The sequence below is a fragment of the Anthonomus grandis genome, chromosome 15 (genome assembly GCF_022605725.1).
Source record: "Anthonomus grandis grandis chromosome 15, icAntGran1.3, whole genome shotgun sequence".
NCBI classification, from domain to species: Eukaryota; Metazoa; Arthropoda; class Insecta; order Coleoptera; family Curculionidae; genus Anthonomus; species Anthonomus grandis.
Window position 1 is genome coordinate 14,099,412 of NC_065560.1, and position 17,911 is coordinate 14,117,322.

Here is a 17,911-nt window from a genome sequence, read left to right on the forward strand (position 1 = left end):
TTGTTTGCCACATGATGAGAGCCAGGAAGAAGTACCATATTTCTTCGTAGGAGATAACGCGTTTCCCTTAAAACGATATTTAATGAAACCATTCCCTATACAAACACTGGATAATAAGAAATGTATATTTAGCTATAGGTTAAGCAGGGGACGAAAAACCATAGAATGTAGTTTTGGCATGGTAACTCAAAAATTTCAAGTGTTGCTAACCCCCATAAGGTGTACAAAAATCTCTAATATTATAAATATAATAAAATGTGTTTGTGTTTTACATAATTTTATACGAATTAAAGACGGGACGTGGTATTCGACACCAACATCCGAATATCGACTGACTATCGCAGTTCAAAACTATAATTTGCTAGAAGAGATTATTCGCATAAACCCTGCATCTTCTGGACCTACTGTTCGTAATTATTTAGCAAATTATTTTATCAAGCCAAATGGTAGCATCCCATGGCAGTATAACTATTGTTTATAAGACTAATATAAAAAATGTCGAGAGGTAAAAAAAAGAGGTTTGTTTTTTTTGCCACTCTTTCCCATGCTTTATCCGTAATATCTTTCCGCGAATATTCTGCGATTTTGTAGTTATAGAGACACTCATATTTTTCTATTTCTTGTACTAAATTTATCTCGTTCGACATTTTCAACTTCCAAACACAAACGTAAACAATCAAACATACATGCGGTATAAACCATTTACCGCCTAAAAACTTGCAGATAAGCAGCATGTAGAAAGCATATCGTGCCGAAATCTTGTTGCGTCGACTCGTGTGAAATCAAGCATTTGGTTATATAGAAGCGACATTTGCTCTGCATACCGAACGTCTATCGCACGGTTGTTGTACCGCTGCCATACCGACCCGTCTGAAAGCGGCCATAGCCGCTCGCACTATTTAGTGCCGCATCTGCGACACATCTCAAAGATTCTAATAGATCTCTGAACTGGGCTTTATCTATCTTACTAATAATCAAAATTTAAAATACATTCATAAAAATCAGTCACACTAATAGGAACTGAAATGTGTTTAAATTAATTTTTTTTTTAATAAATATTCGTTTCACTTTTAGCATCAAAACATAAATGTATTTTTAGAACAATAATACCAGTTTTTTCTTTAAGTTTTTCTAAAATTTAGAGGTATCTCATGTTCTTGTATTTTTTCGTCTTTGCCTGGAAATTATAGTATTTTATATTTTTAAAATTATTTTTTTTTGTTTGTTTTAGTATGAAATTGACATGAAAGTTTTTGAAGTGGCATCTGCCTGAAACCAAAAGTGACTTAGAAAATAATCAATGATATGTTGTTTTTTATTAAAATTAATCCACTAATAAATTTACTTAAGGCTGCCATATTAATACATTTTATATAGATATATTTCATTAATATATGTTTTCTCATTACAGAAGAATGGATAAGTAAAAAGAAAACAGAAGTTTTAAACACCAAGCAAATAGAGACTCGAGTGAAACGCCAAGTTATACTTGAAGATGGCAAAGTTGTGGAAGATTCGGGACCGATGGTCACCACTAATACAACTGAAGACACTGAAACACAGGAACATCACCAAACAGAGGCAAGTTATTAAAAGAGTATTAAAATTTAATCACATGGTTAATCCTAAGCTAGTTCTTATAATAATAATAATACGTTTATTTCCAAACTTACAAAATTTAAATACAAAATACTTATTCTACTTTACGTACAAGTACAAGGAAGAAATAAACGATTAGTACCGAAGCTGTTCTATTTAGAAGCTTGTTGGTACTTTTTCTTTAGGGATATATATGTATAGTCCAATTCGGGTTTAAAGGTCAATATCGAGTTTTTCTTGTCAAGTCCGAGAAAATATTCCATCAATGGTATTTTAATACATCACTCATAATTTATTTGTATCTGTTCATATTCAATTATTCTTCTTGCCGGTTTTAAAGCAACATTAAAAATAAGTCAACAGGGCAACCACATCTTGCACAACACATACAATAAGAAAAGACAACACTATTTAAATTCAAATACTCATAGTAGCACAAACAAAAAATCATGGGAATTATCAACGTTCAATAAAAGTTATCGCTCTGTTATTACAAAAATAATAAGAACAAGCTACAAGTTATTCACCAAATGATGAAATATATCCGAATCTGTCTGTTCAATCCATTGCCTTAATTAAACTTTAAACGTTGCTGCAGACATTTTTTCCTGTATGGGTCTTGGTATATTATTAAGTTTCGGTGCTAAATATTTGAAATGACGCTGACCAACACTTTTTTTGTTACTACCAATACGCGCATTTTGATTAAGCCTATGCGATAAAGTTTCAAGAATAATTTTTTTTCTATATATATTCATACTTAAATTGAAACAGTAAAGTTTCCTCATGTCCATTATTTCTGTTTCCTTATAAAGTAAATTGGTTGGAAATAGTCAATTTTTTCAAATATATTTTTTAGCTTCCATTTTTTAATGATGCTTAATTGCTGTAGGTGGCAGTTCAGGATACCACCCCACCCGATCAATCCATATGTCAAATGAGATTGAACCAACGAATAGTATATTATGGTGAGGTTCTTGATACTTACACTACCGCTCAAAAGTATTTGCCCACATATGGCTGTTTTAAAGTTATAACCAAAAATAATAAACCCATCAGTTATTTTTATGAAACGGTTTATTTATAATAAAATGAATATAAACAATACATTTTTCAATTAATTAAATTTAAGAAAATCAAATTTTGGATTCTACATGTCCGCCTCGATTTTTATTAACAGCCTCACAGAGTTTCGGTAGTCTTCTAATTAATTTGTCCAAAGTTTCCTGAGGTATCTTGTGCCACTCTTCTTGGATGATCCTCCACAAGTCTTCTTTTGATGTGGGGCATGATTTTCGCACTTGTCTATCCAGTTCATCTCACAGTAATTCGATAGGATTAAGGTCCGGTGATTGTGGGGGCCATACCATAACTTTCAGATGTTCCTTTGTAATTGACCTAAATATTGCTTGCACAATTTCGACGTGTGCTTGGGGTCATTGTCATGTTGAAAGATGAAGTTTTCCCCAATTATTCGAGTACCAGAAGGAAGTACCGTAAAACGGGGTTACTTCGACAGGTTTTAGCTATAATTGTTGAAAAAAACCATTCATCTTAAAAACTTGGCCTATGTGCTATCGTAACAATTGAACCTTTGGCTCTTTATAGCCAAAAAAATTTTTCCCCCACCACCCCCATCTACTTTTTTTGTGGGTTTTTTTACCCCACTACACGGGCTAACTTCGACACCAAAATAGTAAACCTTTACCTTAACCAAGACTTTTTATTTGTGTACTCGGAGTATGGAACCAAACAAATGCAACAACAATTGCATGAAGGACATTCATATTGCGTCCTTGGAGCCATCATTGCAAATACCGCACACCCACTTTAAACAAGAAACGCAACAAATCCACTCATTGCTGTCAGTGTAGGTTGCGTAAGAACATTTGCATATAGAGCAGGAAGAATCGGAGTCAGTGTCGACAATGTTTGTCTTGTTTCGGCGAGCTCTGGACGGTCCAGGTTTATCAGGATCAACGGTCTAGTTGGAGTTGCATCAACAAAAATTTTTGGTAAATCCATTGGTAAGTCTGAACGAGTTGGAGTGCTTGTTTCAACTGGTCTTTGCATCTGCTGGCCTGGTCTTGCGGACACTTTTTTCCCCCTTTTGAGAGAATTTGTCGGTTTCTTGGAATATCCTCTAGCCTCCTGTAGAAATTCTAACAAACTGGAATTCAGCACTCTCTCGAAATCTGGCCTTTCGCCAGGAATTTTTGCCAAAACTCTTTCTGGATTAAAGTGGCTCAGCCGTGTTGCTCTAAAGCCAGATTGAAGATTTGTGGCAGAAGTGTTTTCAATATGGGACCACAATCGATTTAGCAACCTTGGGAAATGTTCTTTCGGGATGCTTCCTTTTCGACGACATTCCTTTCTCCATGAATCCAGAATTTCGCGCTATTTTCGCTTCATGGGAGCAAAAAAAACTGATGTCCAGAGGTTGCATCAAATGCGTTGAATTTGCTGGTAGGGGCGTTATATAAATATTATTTTCTTCAGCTGCCTTGACAACGCGAGGGGAAAAGTGTGACGCATGATTATCTCCAATCACAAATTTTGTTTGTTCAGGGGTGCTCTTAGCATTAATGTGAGGAATCAAAACATCAAAAAACCATTGTTATGTGTTATTCGAATGTATTCATATCGAACCATCCACTTGGCGTCACCTGATAAATTGTGCCTGCAGGACCTCCCTTACTCCAATTTTCGTACAGGTGTTGTGCCTTATAACCGACCATGGGAGGAAGCAAGTCCCCATTAGCTGATCCGCAAACCATGATGCTGATCGATGTTCTTGAGTGCTCTTAAACTTGTTCGACTCTCTTAGTTCCTCTGGGCACCAACATTTTCTTCGAACCAGGGTCATCAGTGATATTCGTCTCATCATAATTGTAAACATTTTTTTTTTGGTCACGCATATTCTAAGATGTCTCTTATGTTCTCAAAAAATTCTTGAAGTTGCTCCTTACCTACGGCAACTTGGTGACGTTTGATATTGGAAGCCAGTCGAGTTGTCAGTTTGTTCCTCTGAGCGAATTTTTTTATAAAATCCAGACTTGGTTTGTTGTTCTTCCATTCCGGAACATTCTTACCTTGCTTCGTCACAAATTTTGTCACAACTTGACGAATGTCCTCATGAGTCATGAGAAAGCCCCAGTCGTTTACGACACCAAGAGTTTTTGCCAACAGCTGTTCTTCTTCGCGAGTCAACACGCATGGACGACCCGGTGCTGCAGGATGAGTTTCCTGAAGTTTATCAATTAACGTTGTTCTCGGCACCTTGAACTTCTGGCTAGCTTGTAGTTTGGACATGCCCTTTTTCACAGCATCAATAGCCTTATCCATGTTCTCCTTTCTGTAGTTAAGGTAAGGTCTACCTCCCACCTTTTTGACGTAAGTGCGCGGTATCTTTAATAAAACTTACCGTATCTGAAAGGGAAAAACTAAAAAACCTAAAAAATAAAAAAAAATAAAAAAAATAAAAAATAAAATAAATAAACAAATAAAACAACAAAGCAAATATATAAAAAAAAATATATAAAATAGGACAAAAACTATAGCAGAACATTGGATAAACTGAGAAACACCAAGAAACCTGAAAAAAAATTATTATATTATAGGTACCTACGTGTCGAAGAAACCCGCGCTGTCGAAGTAACCCCATTTTACGGTATATTGTCACTTTAAATTGTTTTGTAACCCTCTTGCGAAGGACGTGCGAAGAATTCCCACATAACCCGATAACCCACTGCAGATTCTCCGAAACAACCCCACACAATCACCGAAACATCACCGTGTTTAACTGAGGCCACCGTACAGCGAGCGAGCCTTTCATTGGCATAACGGCGAACAAAAACTCGCCTCTTCGTTCCAAAAACCTCGAATTTCGACTCGTCACTCCAGAGAACTTTCTTCCAGTCGTCAATGGTTCATTCTTTGTGTGATTGGGCCCACTCAAGTCTTTTCCTCTTATTAACATCCTTCAGTAGCGGTTTTGATACAGCTAAACATCCTTTAAGACCAGCATTATAAAGTCGCCGTTTTACTGTTGAAACACTGACCGCTTTTTTACGCTCCCTGTTGATTTTTGCTGTGATTTCAGGGACGGTAAATCGTCTATTGCGTTTGCTTGTAATTATAATATTTAAATCCTCCTTTGAACTTGTTGCCTATGGCCTTCACATCGAGGTTTTGTTCGAGGTTTTTTGCTAGTAGGGACTATTAGCAACAAATATCTGGTGAATTTCCTAACATCATAATCAACAGTCCGCCTAGGAATTCCCAAATCCATCGAAATTTGACAGTTAGTCCTTCCAGTCTTATGAAGTCTAATGATACTACCTTTTGTTTCTACCGATAACTCTTTTGTTTTAGCCATTTTAATAAATGTTTAAAAAGCAGAAAAGAAACGGTGACAATCGTCAATAAGCAAGCGAAATTATTTACCAATGTTACACAAAATCAATTCTTGAAGACTAAACACCTTTAAATGTTTCAAATTTCATCGGAAACGAGCTGTTAACAGATTAGTTTTTTAGAAGAAGTGCACATTTTCACTATATTGTTTGTTATTTGCAAGACTATTTTTAAATACTCAGTGTTTTTCAATGAATTATAGTTGATAGATATGCTGTTTAAGCATATATGCAATTTACAAAAGAGATACAACACAGTTCTTATAGAAAAAAGACTATTTATATATATAATAAATAAAAGTAGTACTCCACATTTGATATCTCTCATTTCGCTATAAGTGTTGTTAACTTTTTCACTTGTTTCCTACCTGTCAAATAACTTTCGATAATTTTATTGGCTACGCCCCGAATGCTGCAACTTCTTAATTTTTTAAAAGTATTGAGTGTTTAACCGTATCAAATGCTTTTGTTAGGTCTACAGATATACCTAAGATTGGTTAATTCGCATCCAATGCATCATAAATCTGTTCCGTTAATTTAATAATGGCATCCTCGGTTGACGTCTTCTCCCGAAACCCACATTGGTTTGGGGATAAGATCTTATTTTTTTTTAAGTTATTTACTCTTTGTTTCAAAATCATTTCATTTATCTTGGATACATTCGAAATAGGGAAAACTGGTCTAAAATTATTTACATCATCCAAAGACCCCGATTTATGAAGTCCTATAACAGTGCCCATTTTTAGAACATTTGTACTAAAGATCCTCTAAGATTTCTAAATGTGAAATTAACAAAAAATAAAACTTATATAATAAAATATGAATTAACTATTCTAAATTAGGTTCGTCGTCTCGGCGATGAAGATGACACAGATGGACCGAGACCGCTGGAAGATGGCACAAAGGGAATCACTGAAGAAAATTGGATTTCTGTGCCAAATCCAGACGGCGTCGTCAGAGAGGTTAAGGAGCGCCGGGTCATATCCAGGGAGGAGACCGAAGAGGTCAAGGAGACTGAGGATGTGCAGCACTTGGGGGATATCACGGACGAGGTAAGTTAAAATTAATTTTTTTTGTCAATAATTTCGTTTCTTAATAATTAACTCGCTCTTACGTTTCACGATGATTCTAAAAAATGATTTCTTAGTGAACAATTATTATTTATGAATTAACTTTAATTATCATAGTTATTATTATAAGTTAATTTTTTAATTCAATTTTAAAAACATAGCCATAAATTTCGCCATAAAAACACAGGAAATCGAAATAACTGTCGGGCAAAATTTCATCATGAAGCACCAAGAAGATACGTATTCTGACCTATCATGAATTCCTCCTTTTGCATTTTTGATTTGTTTCTTGGTAAACATTTAAGGACTATTTTATGACTGATAAATGCGAATGTTTAGGTTGCTCACGTTTTTCATTTTGAATTTAAATGCCTACAGCTAAATTGTAATATTAAAGAAGTTGTTTGTATACATTAAATTATTGTTTACTGCCTTTTGACACACAGAATTGTAAATAAATATTATGTGCAATTATTTACAAGAATCATGAGAGGATGCCGCTTTTTGTTATTTATATTTTGCTTGTCTATTTTGGTATCTTTTATTATTCTCTCGTAACATATCAAATGCATAGAAAATTATGTATAAAGCATCTAAAAAGTCTGGGAAGGGCTAAATATATTATTTTTTTTAATTCTTAGTAAGTCATAGTATTTTGATCAAATAGCAATATCCGAACTTTTCGTATATAGGCGCAAAATTTAAAAAATTAATAAAAAGCACACTTTTCCAGCTTTTTTTTTGACATAAGCAAATCATATTTTAGTTTATAAAATTATATATTAATTAACTTGAAAAATAGCTGATATGCTTTTCTAATATATTTGTCTAATTTAAATTATGAATTTTACGACTCTCATATTAAATACATTTTTATAATCTAGCTTATCATTTTCAGTTTACAATTTAAATTAATATTTAGTATCTTAGCATGTTCCTTAAAACAGAGGAAATCTTAAGATCTCTAGAAGAATGTTAAGTAGCTTCTTATGTGCCAATAATTTCCATTGGCTTAATGAATTTTGAGTGACTATAATACGAATAAGGCGATACGTCATAAATCAAAAGTTACTTACGAGATTGGCTAGACTGCATTAGCTCGCCTTTTTTTAAATGAATTTTATTTGTACTATTAAAGCTCCTTTCTTCATCTTCTTCTTCGTCTTCGGCTTTCTACAATCCACTTTAGGACATATCAAATCAAGACAATCCACTCAATAAATTTTCCATTCGTGTCAGTTTTGGGCAATTCTAAGCCAGTTTTTATCGACTATATCCTTGATGTCCGTGCATCTTCTCAATGGTTTTCCTCTGTTTCTTTTTATTTGTCTAGGCCGCCACTGTGTTGCTCTCTTTGTCCATCTCTCCTCGTCTTGTCTCACTATGCGATCCGTCCAGATCCATTTCAACTTGGCAACTCTCTGGGTTATATCAATGACTCTACATCTCCTCCTTACCTCCTGATTTCTTATCCTGTCCCTTAAAGAGATTCCCAACATTGCTCGCTCCATTGCTCTCTTAGGTAATGTAAGCGGACTCACGCTGTATTGGCTTTGTGTCGCTATTTCCAGACCATACGTCGTCATAGCTAAAACACACATATCGTGCACTTCTCGTTTTAAAATCATTGGTATATCTTAATTTCACAGAAAGTGTCTCAAATTGTCAAAAACAGCCCAAGCAAGCTGCACGCCTCAGGTTATTTCGGGCTTTTGATTCTCCTATCCCATTTTAACAACCTGTCCAAGGTAGATGTAATAGATTACATTCTCAATAATCTGGTTATCGCTTAGATGCTTCGTTCAACTATTATAGTATTTCCCCAGTTCGTCCGATCTGTTTAAAATTACAAAAATATCATCAGCAAATCGTAGATGGCTCAGAAACTTTTCAATTTTATACCCTTTATGTTGCCATTTTAACTTGAAGACATCCTTAAAATTATGTATTTCCATGACGCACTTCTTGATTTACTTCAGTCTGTTTTGATATTTTCAACGATTTTTACAGGTATTGTTGCTTTCCCATATATATTTTTAACAAGAGTGCTAGATCTTGAGTCTATTCTGGCATTATTCAATGCATTTCAAAATTTCAATTTTATTTTTACCATATTGAAATTTTAAAAAAGTTCATTGAATTGAATGCTTTCTGAAAGTCCACAAATGCCAGGCATATGGGGATATTGTATTCGGTAGTTTTTTCTATTAGGATACGTAATGTCGGTCGATTGTGCAGAATTCGCATCGGAAACATGCCTGTTCTATTTGCTGATAAAAGTTTAGTTTTCTTGAGAGACGATTGGTAATAACCATGGTAAAAAGTTTGTAAAGGTGCGACAACACAGTGTTTGTCTGGTCAATAATTAGATTTAAAAAAACAGCAATACTTAAAAATTGACACCACTATGCCAATAAATAGTTTTTCTAGCGATAGCGGACCCAATAGTTTGCACCCCTCTCTTGCACCAGAAAATATTACCTCTATAAATACTACATTAAAAAATACTCAAGCACAATCAAAAATACTATAAGAATATGCTTTAATTTGTATTTAAAAATTTAATCCTTAACTAAATAGAAGTTTTCGCTTACCTGAATTCTCGCACTACACTTATCGGACGATTAATGCAACCAACTGTCAGTTTTCAATTTAGCATGATATTAATTGTATGGTGGCGCCATCATATATGATATTTTGGTGTTGATTAAGCCTAGTTTACATGCAAACTTAAAAATTACAAAACACTTATACAATATATACAGTATATTACGGAAATTTTCACAAATACACAATCCAATTTATAGATACAACTTAAAAGTTATAATATAATTCATAGTACTAACTATAGATATTTAAAAAAAAAAATAATGTGATTCTTACTTATCATATTATCTCAATTAAGCACTGAATCCATCAGAATAAAACGAAAAATTTTACTAGACCAAAAATTAGGCCTGTGTTCAAAATTTTTCATTTCCTACATTGATACAAATAAAAAAAGAAGTTTTTGTTTTCTTTGTAAGTAAATAAGTATGTTATTCTACTATAAGGAGCAGAGGAGCGGAGGAGGCATAAGCAGTAACTAGGAGGAAACTAAAAATTCAAACAAAATTGCAAAACAAGTGAGTCGACTTTCAGGGGATTATTTTTTATGACAAATGGCAACTACGTAAACTGATAATCAAAAATTATAAACGTAATAATTAACAAATGCACTTTAAATTACTTTATCAATAACTTTTTAAAACTATTATAATTTCGTGTAATAAACTGTGTTAGTTCAATGTTTAAATTATTTTGATTATGACTTTTCTCAATTTTTGTTTTTAAATTTTGCGGTAAGATCTTAAGAATTTTCGGAAGCAAAAATAATATATTTCTTTGCAAATGAGATTTGTTAAAAAAATATGATTGTATTTCATTATTTCTTTTAGAACGGGTGCCAGAATGATGATCAAGCTCAGCGAAAATATGTTTTATTTTTTGGTAGAAATAAAGACTTGTACTTACAAATAATCCTCTTAGGTTTAAAATATTAAATTCAGAATGAAGATTAATTGTAGGATACTGGATATTTTTATATAGAATTATCTTTAAAATTTTGTTTTGGCACACCTTTAAAATCTGCAATGCAGTTTCGCGAAGACCACCCCAAATTGGTAAGCAGTATCTTAAAATAGACTCTACAAGGGAATTATAAACAAATTTTTTTATTTTTCCATTTAAAATGTTTCGAAGCTGGTAAAAATTGTAATATAGTTTTCGAAGTTTTTTCGCCGTTTCGATAGCATGCTCATTCCAGAGAAGATGTTGATCAATATATTAGCCTAAATATTTAATTTTATTCGTTTTCTGTATACTTGGATAGGTACAAGAAGTATTTAATAAATTACAGGTTGTGGCATGAATTTTAATCTCAGATTGTTCGGGTTGATCGGCAGCCGTTAATAAAAATGCTATAAATTTCCATACTCATTTCATTTCCTACTCATCCATTTTTGTAAAACACTAAGGCCTTGGTCAGCTTTCAAAAATACATTTTCCCAATTGTTGTCTGTAAATGTCATTGCAGTGTCATCGGTAAAGCAAATAATTGAATCATTGTTCAGCAATTGTCCCAATTCATTAATATAAACTAAAAATAAAACTGGTTCCAGGACTGTGCCTTGAGGGACTCTAGTGCTAATGAACGTTCCGCTACTTAATGTATCATTACATCGCACTTTTTGGATAGGATTTTCCAAATATGATTTAAAAAGATCTAATACACGGCCTCTCACCCCAATATGGTCCAGTTTCCTTAATAGCAAGGAGTAAGACCGTGCCGAATGCTTTAGCAAAATCCATATAGATTGTGATGCATTTTTTATTTTGCTGCATTTTAGATAGTATATCCCGGAACCATAAAATATAGCACATAGCATCTTTATTGCTTCTGTTTTGCCTGAACCCAAACTGTTTACTATAAATGAGATTTTGTGATTCAAAAAAATCCATGAGGCGGGCTTTAACACATTTTTCCCATTATTTGGAAAAGTTACTTAGAAGTGAGATTGGTCTATAGTTTGTCATTTGATATGGGTGGCCACTTTTGAAGACTGGAATAACTATAGCAGTTTTCCATTCTATCGGAATTTTTGAAGTACTAAAAGTTAAATCAATTACATGTACCAAAGGCTTTAAAATACAGATATGTATTGATTTTATTAATTTGGCGCTTATACCGTCTTCACTCGGAAAAGAGACTGTTTTTAAAGAGTTTATATGAGATACAAGTTCTTTTTCGTTAACTGGTTTTAGAAAAAATGATTTATTTACAGCAAAGTTACTTTTGTTGTCTTCATTCCTGAATGTAATTTTGCTATCCATTATTTTCCTTTTTTCTTTATTTTTATAATCGCACCTGTTTCGTCCTTTATTATTATTTCATTTTTACCATTGGTTGGGTTTATAGATTGATTAATACCTGCTACGTTAATTTTATATTTGTAGTAATTATATTTAGTTTTTCTAATTAGTTTTTGTAATATGTTTCTATATTTCTTGTACTGCGCCTCCATTTCCACTGAAAAATTTTTTAGTAGTTGCTGTTTTAGGCTATTCCTATGTTTAATGGATTTAATTAACCCTAAACAAATCCAAGGTTTAATCCTAGTATATTTTTGTTTAGCAATAAAAGATTTGGTACACAAATTTAAGTAATTTTCTAGGACAACCATAAATTCTTAATAAACAGCCTGAGCATCGCTTTGACTTGTACAAGTTTCCCAAGTCTCTCAAGATAGGTGCCATTTTAATATTTTGTAATCTATTTTTTTATAAATGTGACCTTATTCCGGCTTAGTAATTTTATAGTTAAACTGCAATTCTGTAAATAAACCTGCCATATAATGATCTGTTATATCGGTTTTATAAATAAAAGAAGAGATTTTAGGCACAATTTGTTTACTGTAGCGGACAAATATATGATCTATACAACTCGAAGAATCCGAAGTAACTCTGGTAGCTTTATTCAAGCTGGAATAAAAACCACTCTCGTTCATTAAATTTAAATATTTATTTGTTTTTAAAGAAGAATTATCTAAAAGATTGATGTTTAATAGGCCAATAACTAGGTTCCCGCTAATAATTGGGTACTTTACCCTACGGTAATCGTAGAAGACGAAGGGAGACAATATAAAGATAGAATAAAAAGCATTAGAAAATTCTGTCAAAGAAAACGAAATTAAATGAGTAAGACAAAGGCAAAACGGGCATATATCTACTAGTCCAAATTGAGAAAGTCAATAATGCTGCCAAAAAAAAGAAGAGATGCTAAAAACAAATAACCTTAATGAATAAACCAAAATATACTCAGGAAAGAAGAGTGTGGGATCTATTTAGGGATATGGATATAGCTACAACTAAAGAGTAACGGTTGAGAGAGATACTGAAAAAATCTGAAGAATGTTTCGAAATATTGCTTCAAAATTTCAGCTCTCAATCCCAGTAAGAGATGGGATATGCAAAATTCCACCCTTAAAATAGACAAGGAATAGACTTACAAGGATATAGACTTAAAACAAGGATTAAGTTTAGGATGTCAATGTGCTTAATTCAGAAATACTGTAAACTTACAAAGTGTCAAAAATGCTGACTCTTTGATCATGAAGCGGTAAATCGCACACCGCACTGAATCAGATCGGACAAAGCTTTGCTACTATTGCGTAGAGCCATACCACCTTGCAGAAAACTGTAAAAACGTAGCTAAGTGCTTCCTAAAGGTAATAAAGCAGAACATGGCTTAGGTGCGACCAGGTATGTGATGTTCAAATGAGCACCTGCAGGCAAACGAACCACTAATATTACTGCCAACCAGCTAAGATATGAGCTTTCAAATGTTCATGGCACTAGCGTTACTGTTCAGGCAACGTCCCATTGGAGCCGCAGTACTATATCATGAAAATCACGCAAGACGATTAGGATGGGCCAAAGAACATCATAATTCATTATTAAGAGTGTGCATCGGCATGCATTCTATTTACCGAATAATTTATCAATCAAGACTTAGTTTACGTCTTGATTTAATAAGGCTGAGGGTGTGACAAAGACTTGGCAACGCGTCTCGCTGGCAAACCATTCAAGAATTTCATAGGTGTCAAGGAGGAACTTCAGATTTATCTTGTAATTTAAGGGTTTTAACGGCGCTACAGAATTTCTTGAAAATTTTGTGCTTATGAACGATAGTGCATGTTGCAAGAAACGCTATAAATTTTTTGGAGCAGCATTTTTCAAAGCAAAAAATATTCATGCATTGCCCAATCCTTTAAGTCCTATCAAGCACGTTTGATATTTCGAATTTTCCATTTTTTGCTCCTTAAAATTGTCATACATTATTAATCCCCTGGTATACCACAATAAGTTTTTATAGTTTTGACAATTAATGTTTAGCAGTATTTCCAAAACGAATTCAAATGTGTTTATTTTTAATATTTTTCAAATTTCTAAATTTTCATTTAATTTTCTTTTAATACCTTTATCCCCATTTTGATGTGTGTATTTTAAGCTTCTACAAAGTTAAACTGTGAGTGGCGCTACTTTGATTCAGAGCTCAAACGTTAATTTTTCTATATTGAAAATATCAACCACGAGAAAAATCAATATCGGATAATAGTTCGATCTCTTGTAACATCATCACATAACTGTTTAAATATTATTCCACCATTTTGTCTGCTTCGGCACTTAATTTATTTTTCTTTTTCACTGTTTTATCATTATTTAAATATCTTTTTAACTTTATTTAAAGGATAAAGACCAGTTGCAGCAAAGCAATTTTTAATACAAGATTTACTGGAGATCTTTCTCACCAAGCAACTCTCATTCTTTAGTTCTTAAGTTTGAGATTTTTACCATATTCATTTCCGCTAAAGAGTTTCTTGATAAACACAGAAATTAGTCTTTTGGAATTGAGGTCATATAATCATCCTAAGATATCAAACAGTCTATTCATCTCTTCTTAAATATGAAAGCTGGCTACAATAAGAAGACTCTATAGGACCAACTTCTTTCTAAGTGTCGTATTTTATAAGTTATAGGGTAGGAAGTAGTCAATCTAGCAGTAAGTAGTAAAGTGACAACGCAGTAAGTAGCAAAGCGATTAAGCACCAAGGTAGCAAGAGTGTACATCTGCTGAAGCACAAACCATTATTATTGTAACAATTTTTGACTGGTTACAAATATTTTTAGGCTTCTTTTAACACCTCTTCTGTCAATAGTCCGTTTTTTGCCTGGATCATTTGATTCATCATTGTTAAAAATACTTGAGGGAATGCCTTGTAAGTAATTCATGTCTCTCTGAAACTGTTGCGCGTGATTTTTTAGTATCTTTAGCCAATTTCTGACCAGACAATTTTGGTGTTTTTTAGAGTCCTTAGAGCCCAGTCTTTGCTGGTAAATTAATAATAAATCTAGAAGCAACAGGCTTTTTCCAGAAAACATTCTTCCATCATTCACAAGTTTAACAAATTCCCAATAAGCACATTTAGCTGCTACGGAGATAATTACCTTTTCTTTGGCTTTCAAAAAAACAGCTCCTATTACTCAGCTCTTTTAAAGTTCCTTTCCTACATTTATTTATAAGGATTCCATAGAATATTTTAAATTTAGTAGCAGCTTTTTGTATACTTAAGGTTTCCGCTATCAATTTCCTTAAAGGCTTCATCTAAAGCTTAGTGTGTATAGTTTCAGATCAAAAAAATTATAAATGGTAAATATTACAGAATAAATGGCCTAACATGATGTATAAATACTTACCTCCTAGTATAAAATATCACTTGAAGTAATGTCTTTTTAAGGTTTTTTCTAAATTCGTAAAATAAGTTCTTAATCTCTCCCCGGAAACTATTGCCCGTGTACCCGACCAACCACTTTTTGGTTCTTTTTAAAACGCTTAGAACTTTCTGGCAAATTTTTCTCAAATTTAGAGAGATGCCACGTCTTTTTTTAGAGGACACTTTGCAATCATTTTCAATTCTAACAAATTGCCAATTAATACATGTCACTACTGGGGAAAGAATTGTCTTTTCTTCAGTTTAGGAAGCAGCTCATATTGCCACGGTATTTCAAAATTTCTTTCCAAACATATTATTTAATAAGATTCCATAAGAAATCCTAAATTTAGTAGCTAAGTGTCTCGTCAACAATTTTGGTAAGCACTTCGTTTAAAGCCTTCTATGTGTAGGTTCGGTACTTTCAGTCACCTGATCTCTTCTTGTATTCTTAGCACTTTCCAGTTTCTTAGTTAGACTGAAAAAAATGCAAAAATTGATCTGCATGAGCTCCATCAACAGAATGATTTTCTATATTGGAAATATCCATTGTTCTCTTGTGTCATCATCAAATGACTCTTTAAATATTGTTCCCCCACTTTCGTCTGCCTCGATACTTTACTTCTTTATCTTTTTCACAGTTTCGTCATAAGGTCCAATATTTTCTCTATTTTACTGAAAGGACATCCGTTGCAGTAAAAATTTTTTTAGTCCTCGGCACATTGCGGAAGGTGTGTGTCACGAAGCAACTCTCCATCTTTAGAAGAATTAAATTTTACCACATTCAATTATTCTGCTCCCGCGTTACGGAGTATCCCAATAAACCTATTATTTTGCTATTTAACTCTTAGTGTTACCTTTAGTTTTTTAAAACTATATTGACTCGGGTTAAGGTTGTACCACATAAGTATCTTAGACTTTCTTAATGTGAAAACTATATTTTTGCTACAAAAATTATAAATGTTAATAAGTATCAATATACCATGCCATCATATCCACGGAATGGTTGAAATCTGAATTTCGCTACTCTCCCCAAAAATAATGCCTAATACTAGGATATGTAGCGAGTTTCATAAGCAATAAGCTTGATGAGCCATCTACTATATTTAAATTATGTGAGAAACAGGTATCCGAGACCCAATTCGGCTTTAGAAGTTCTCTATGAACTAAATAGGCTCTATTTTCGATTTAGTTGTGGTTCCAGCGATACAGGAATATCAACTGCGATGTATACGCATGTTTTGTAGATTATAAGAAGGCGTAGGATCAAGTGCGCTATACAAAAATAATAGAGGTTCTGCAAAAAGCTGGCCTGGATAAGAAGGACCTTGAAATCATTGAAAATATCTTCTGGAACCAGATATATTGTGTCAGGATAGACAGAGAGACAATGGAAGAGACACAAATAATACTGGTGTAAGGCAGGCATACATACTATCTACTGAAACTTTCAATCTGTACTCGGAATACATCTTCAGAAAAGCCCAGCAAGATATTGAAGCTGAAATCCTGCTAACTGGAGAACGATTAAATAACATAAAATATGCAAATGAAACCATTATTTCTGCAGACAACATAACTTTCCTACAATGCCAGCATAGAGTCGATAAAATAGTTTGGAAATAAATACCATCAAAACCAAGTTTAGGATCATTAGTAAAAACCAAAATACCGGCGGTGTTTGATTGGCTTATTTTTAACTTACCCCCAGATAGAGTAAAATATATCGTTAAAAAAACACTTTGTACTGCCAAAAATAGTAAATAATCACCAACATTTTTAATCCTATTTTAATGTAAAATTTTAATCAAACATATTACATCTCTCTATTCCATTAAAGAAAACGGCCTCAAACTAGTAATTGTTAACCCAAAAATAGTAAATGACCAGCAAAATTTTAACCACGTTTTAATTTAAATTGTCATCCAAATATTAAGTACACTACAACACCTCATTATAATAAAAAAGAAAAACTACTGTAGATAAATCATTGCTTACCCAAACACAGTAAATAAACCACTTACGACCCAAAATTAATAAACCACTACATAACAAAGATATTATTTTTCTCAAGTGTCTTATTCAACAAACAACCTATAAAGTTAAAAAATAAATTAACTTTCTTAACTTTGGCTGATTGTCCTCTTTTAAGTTTAATGCCAATCAGAATAGCTGTTGCCTCTGAAGGGGGACATGCTTAAACCAAATTGCCATTATAATCTTTCAGAAACTCTATGTAGTTGTATATGCCACGGTATTAATTTTTTTTTGAGGGATATTATTACTTCTGATTCGCTAAAGAGTTGCTTTTTGTACTTATAAAGGTTCTCCCATGGTTATTCATAACTTTTATATTCTAAATCGAAACCAACTGGATTCGCGTAAGAGCGAACCTACTCAGTGCTAATTTTTAATGACACCTGCTTCGACAGTTTTGCCCATTGGTCACTTTCTATCCACGTCTTTACGGACACCATTGGAAGAGGAGCAAAACATCTCTGAGTAATAATCACGTACT

The 17,911-nt window shown here is 33.2% G+C and overlaps 1 protein-coding gene across 6 annotated transcripts in view; it reads left to right on the top strand.

Annotated features, from left to right (window-relative positions):
- The window catches only part of LOC126745280 (serine/arginine repetitive matrix protein 1), a 233,240-nt gene that overhangs the window by 132,487 nt on the left and 82,842 nt on the right, over positions 1-17,911 (top strand). For all 6 annotated transcript variants that reach the window (XM_050453046.1, XM_050453045.1, XM_050453041.1 and 3 more), the window contains 2 exons: positions 1,412-1,581; positions 6,857-7,066. In XM_050453046.1, coding sequence (XP_050309003.1) covers positions 1,412-1,581; positions 6,857-7,066 — 380 coding nt within the window. The remainder of the gene's footprint in view (positions 1-1,411; positions 1,582-6,856; positions 7,067-17,911) is intronic.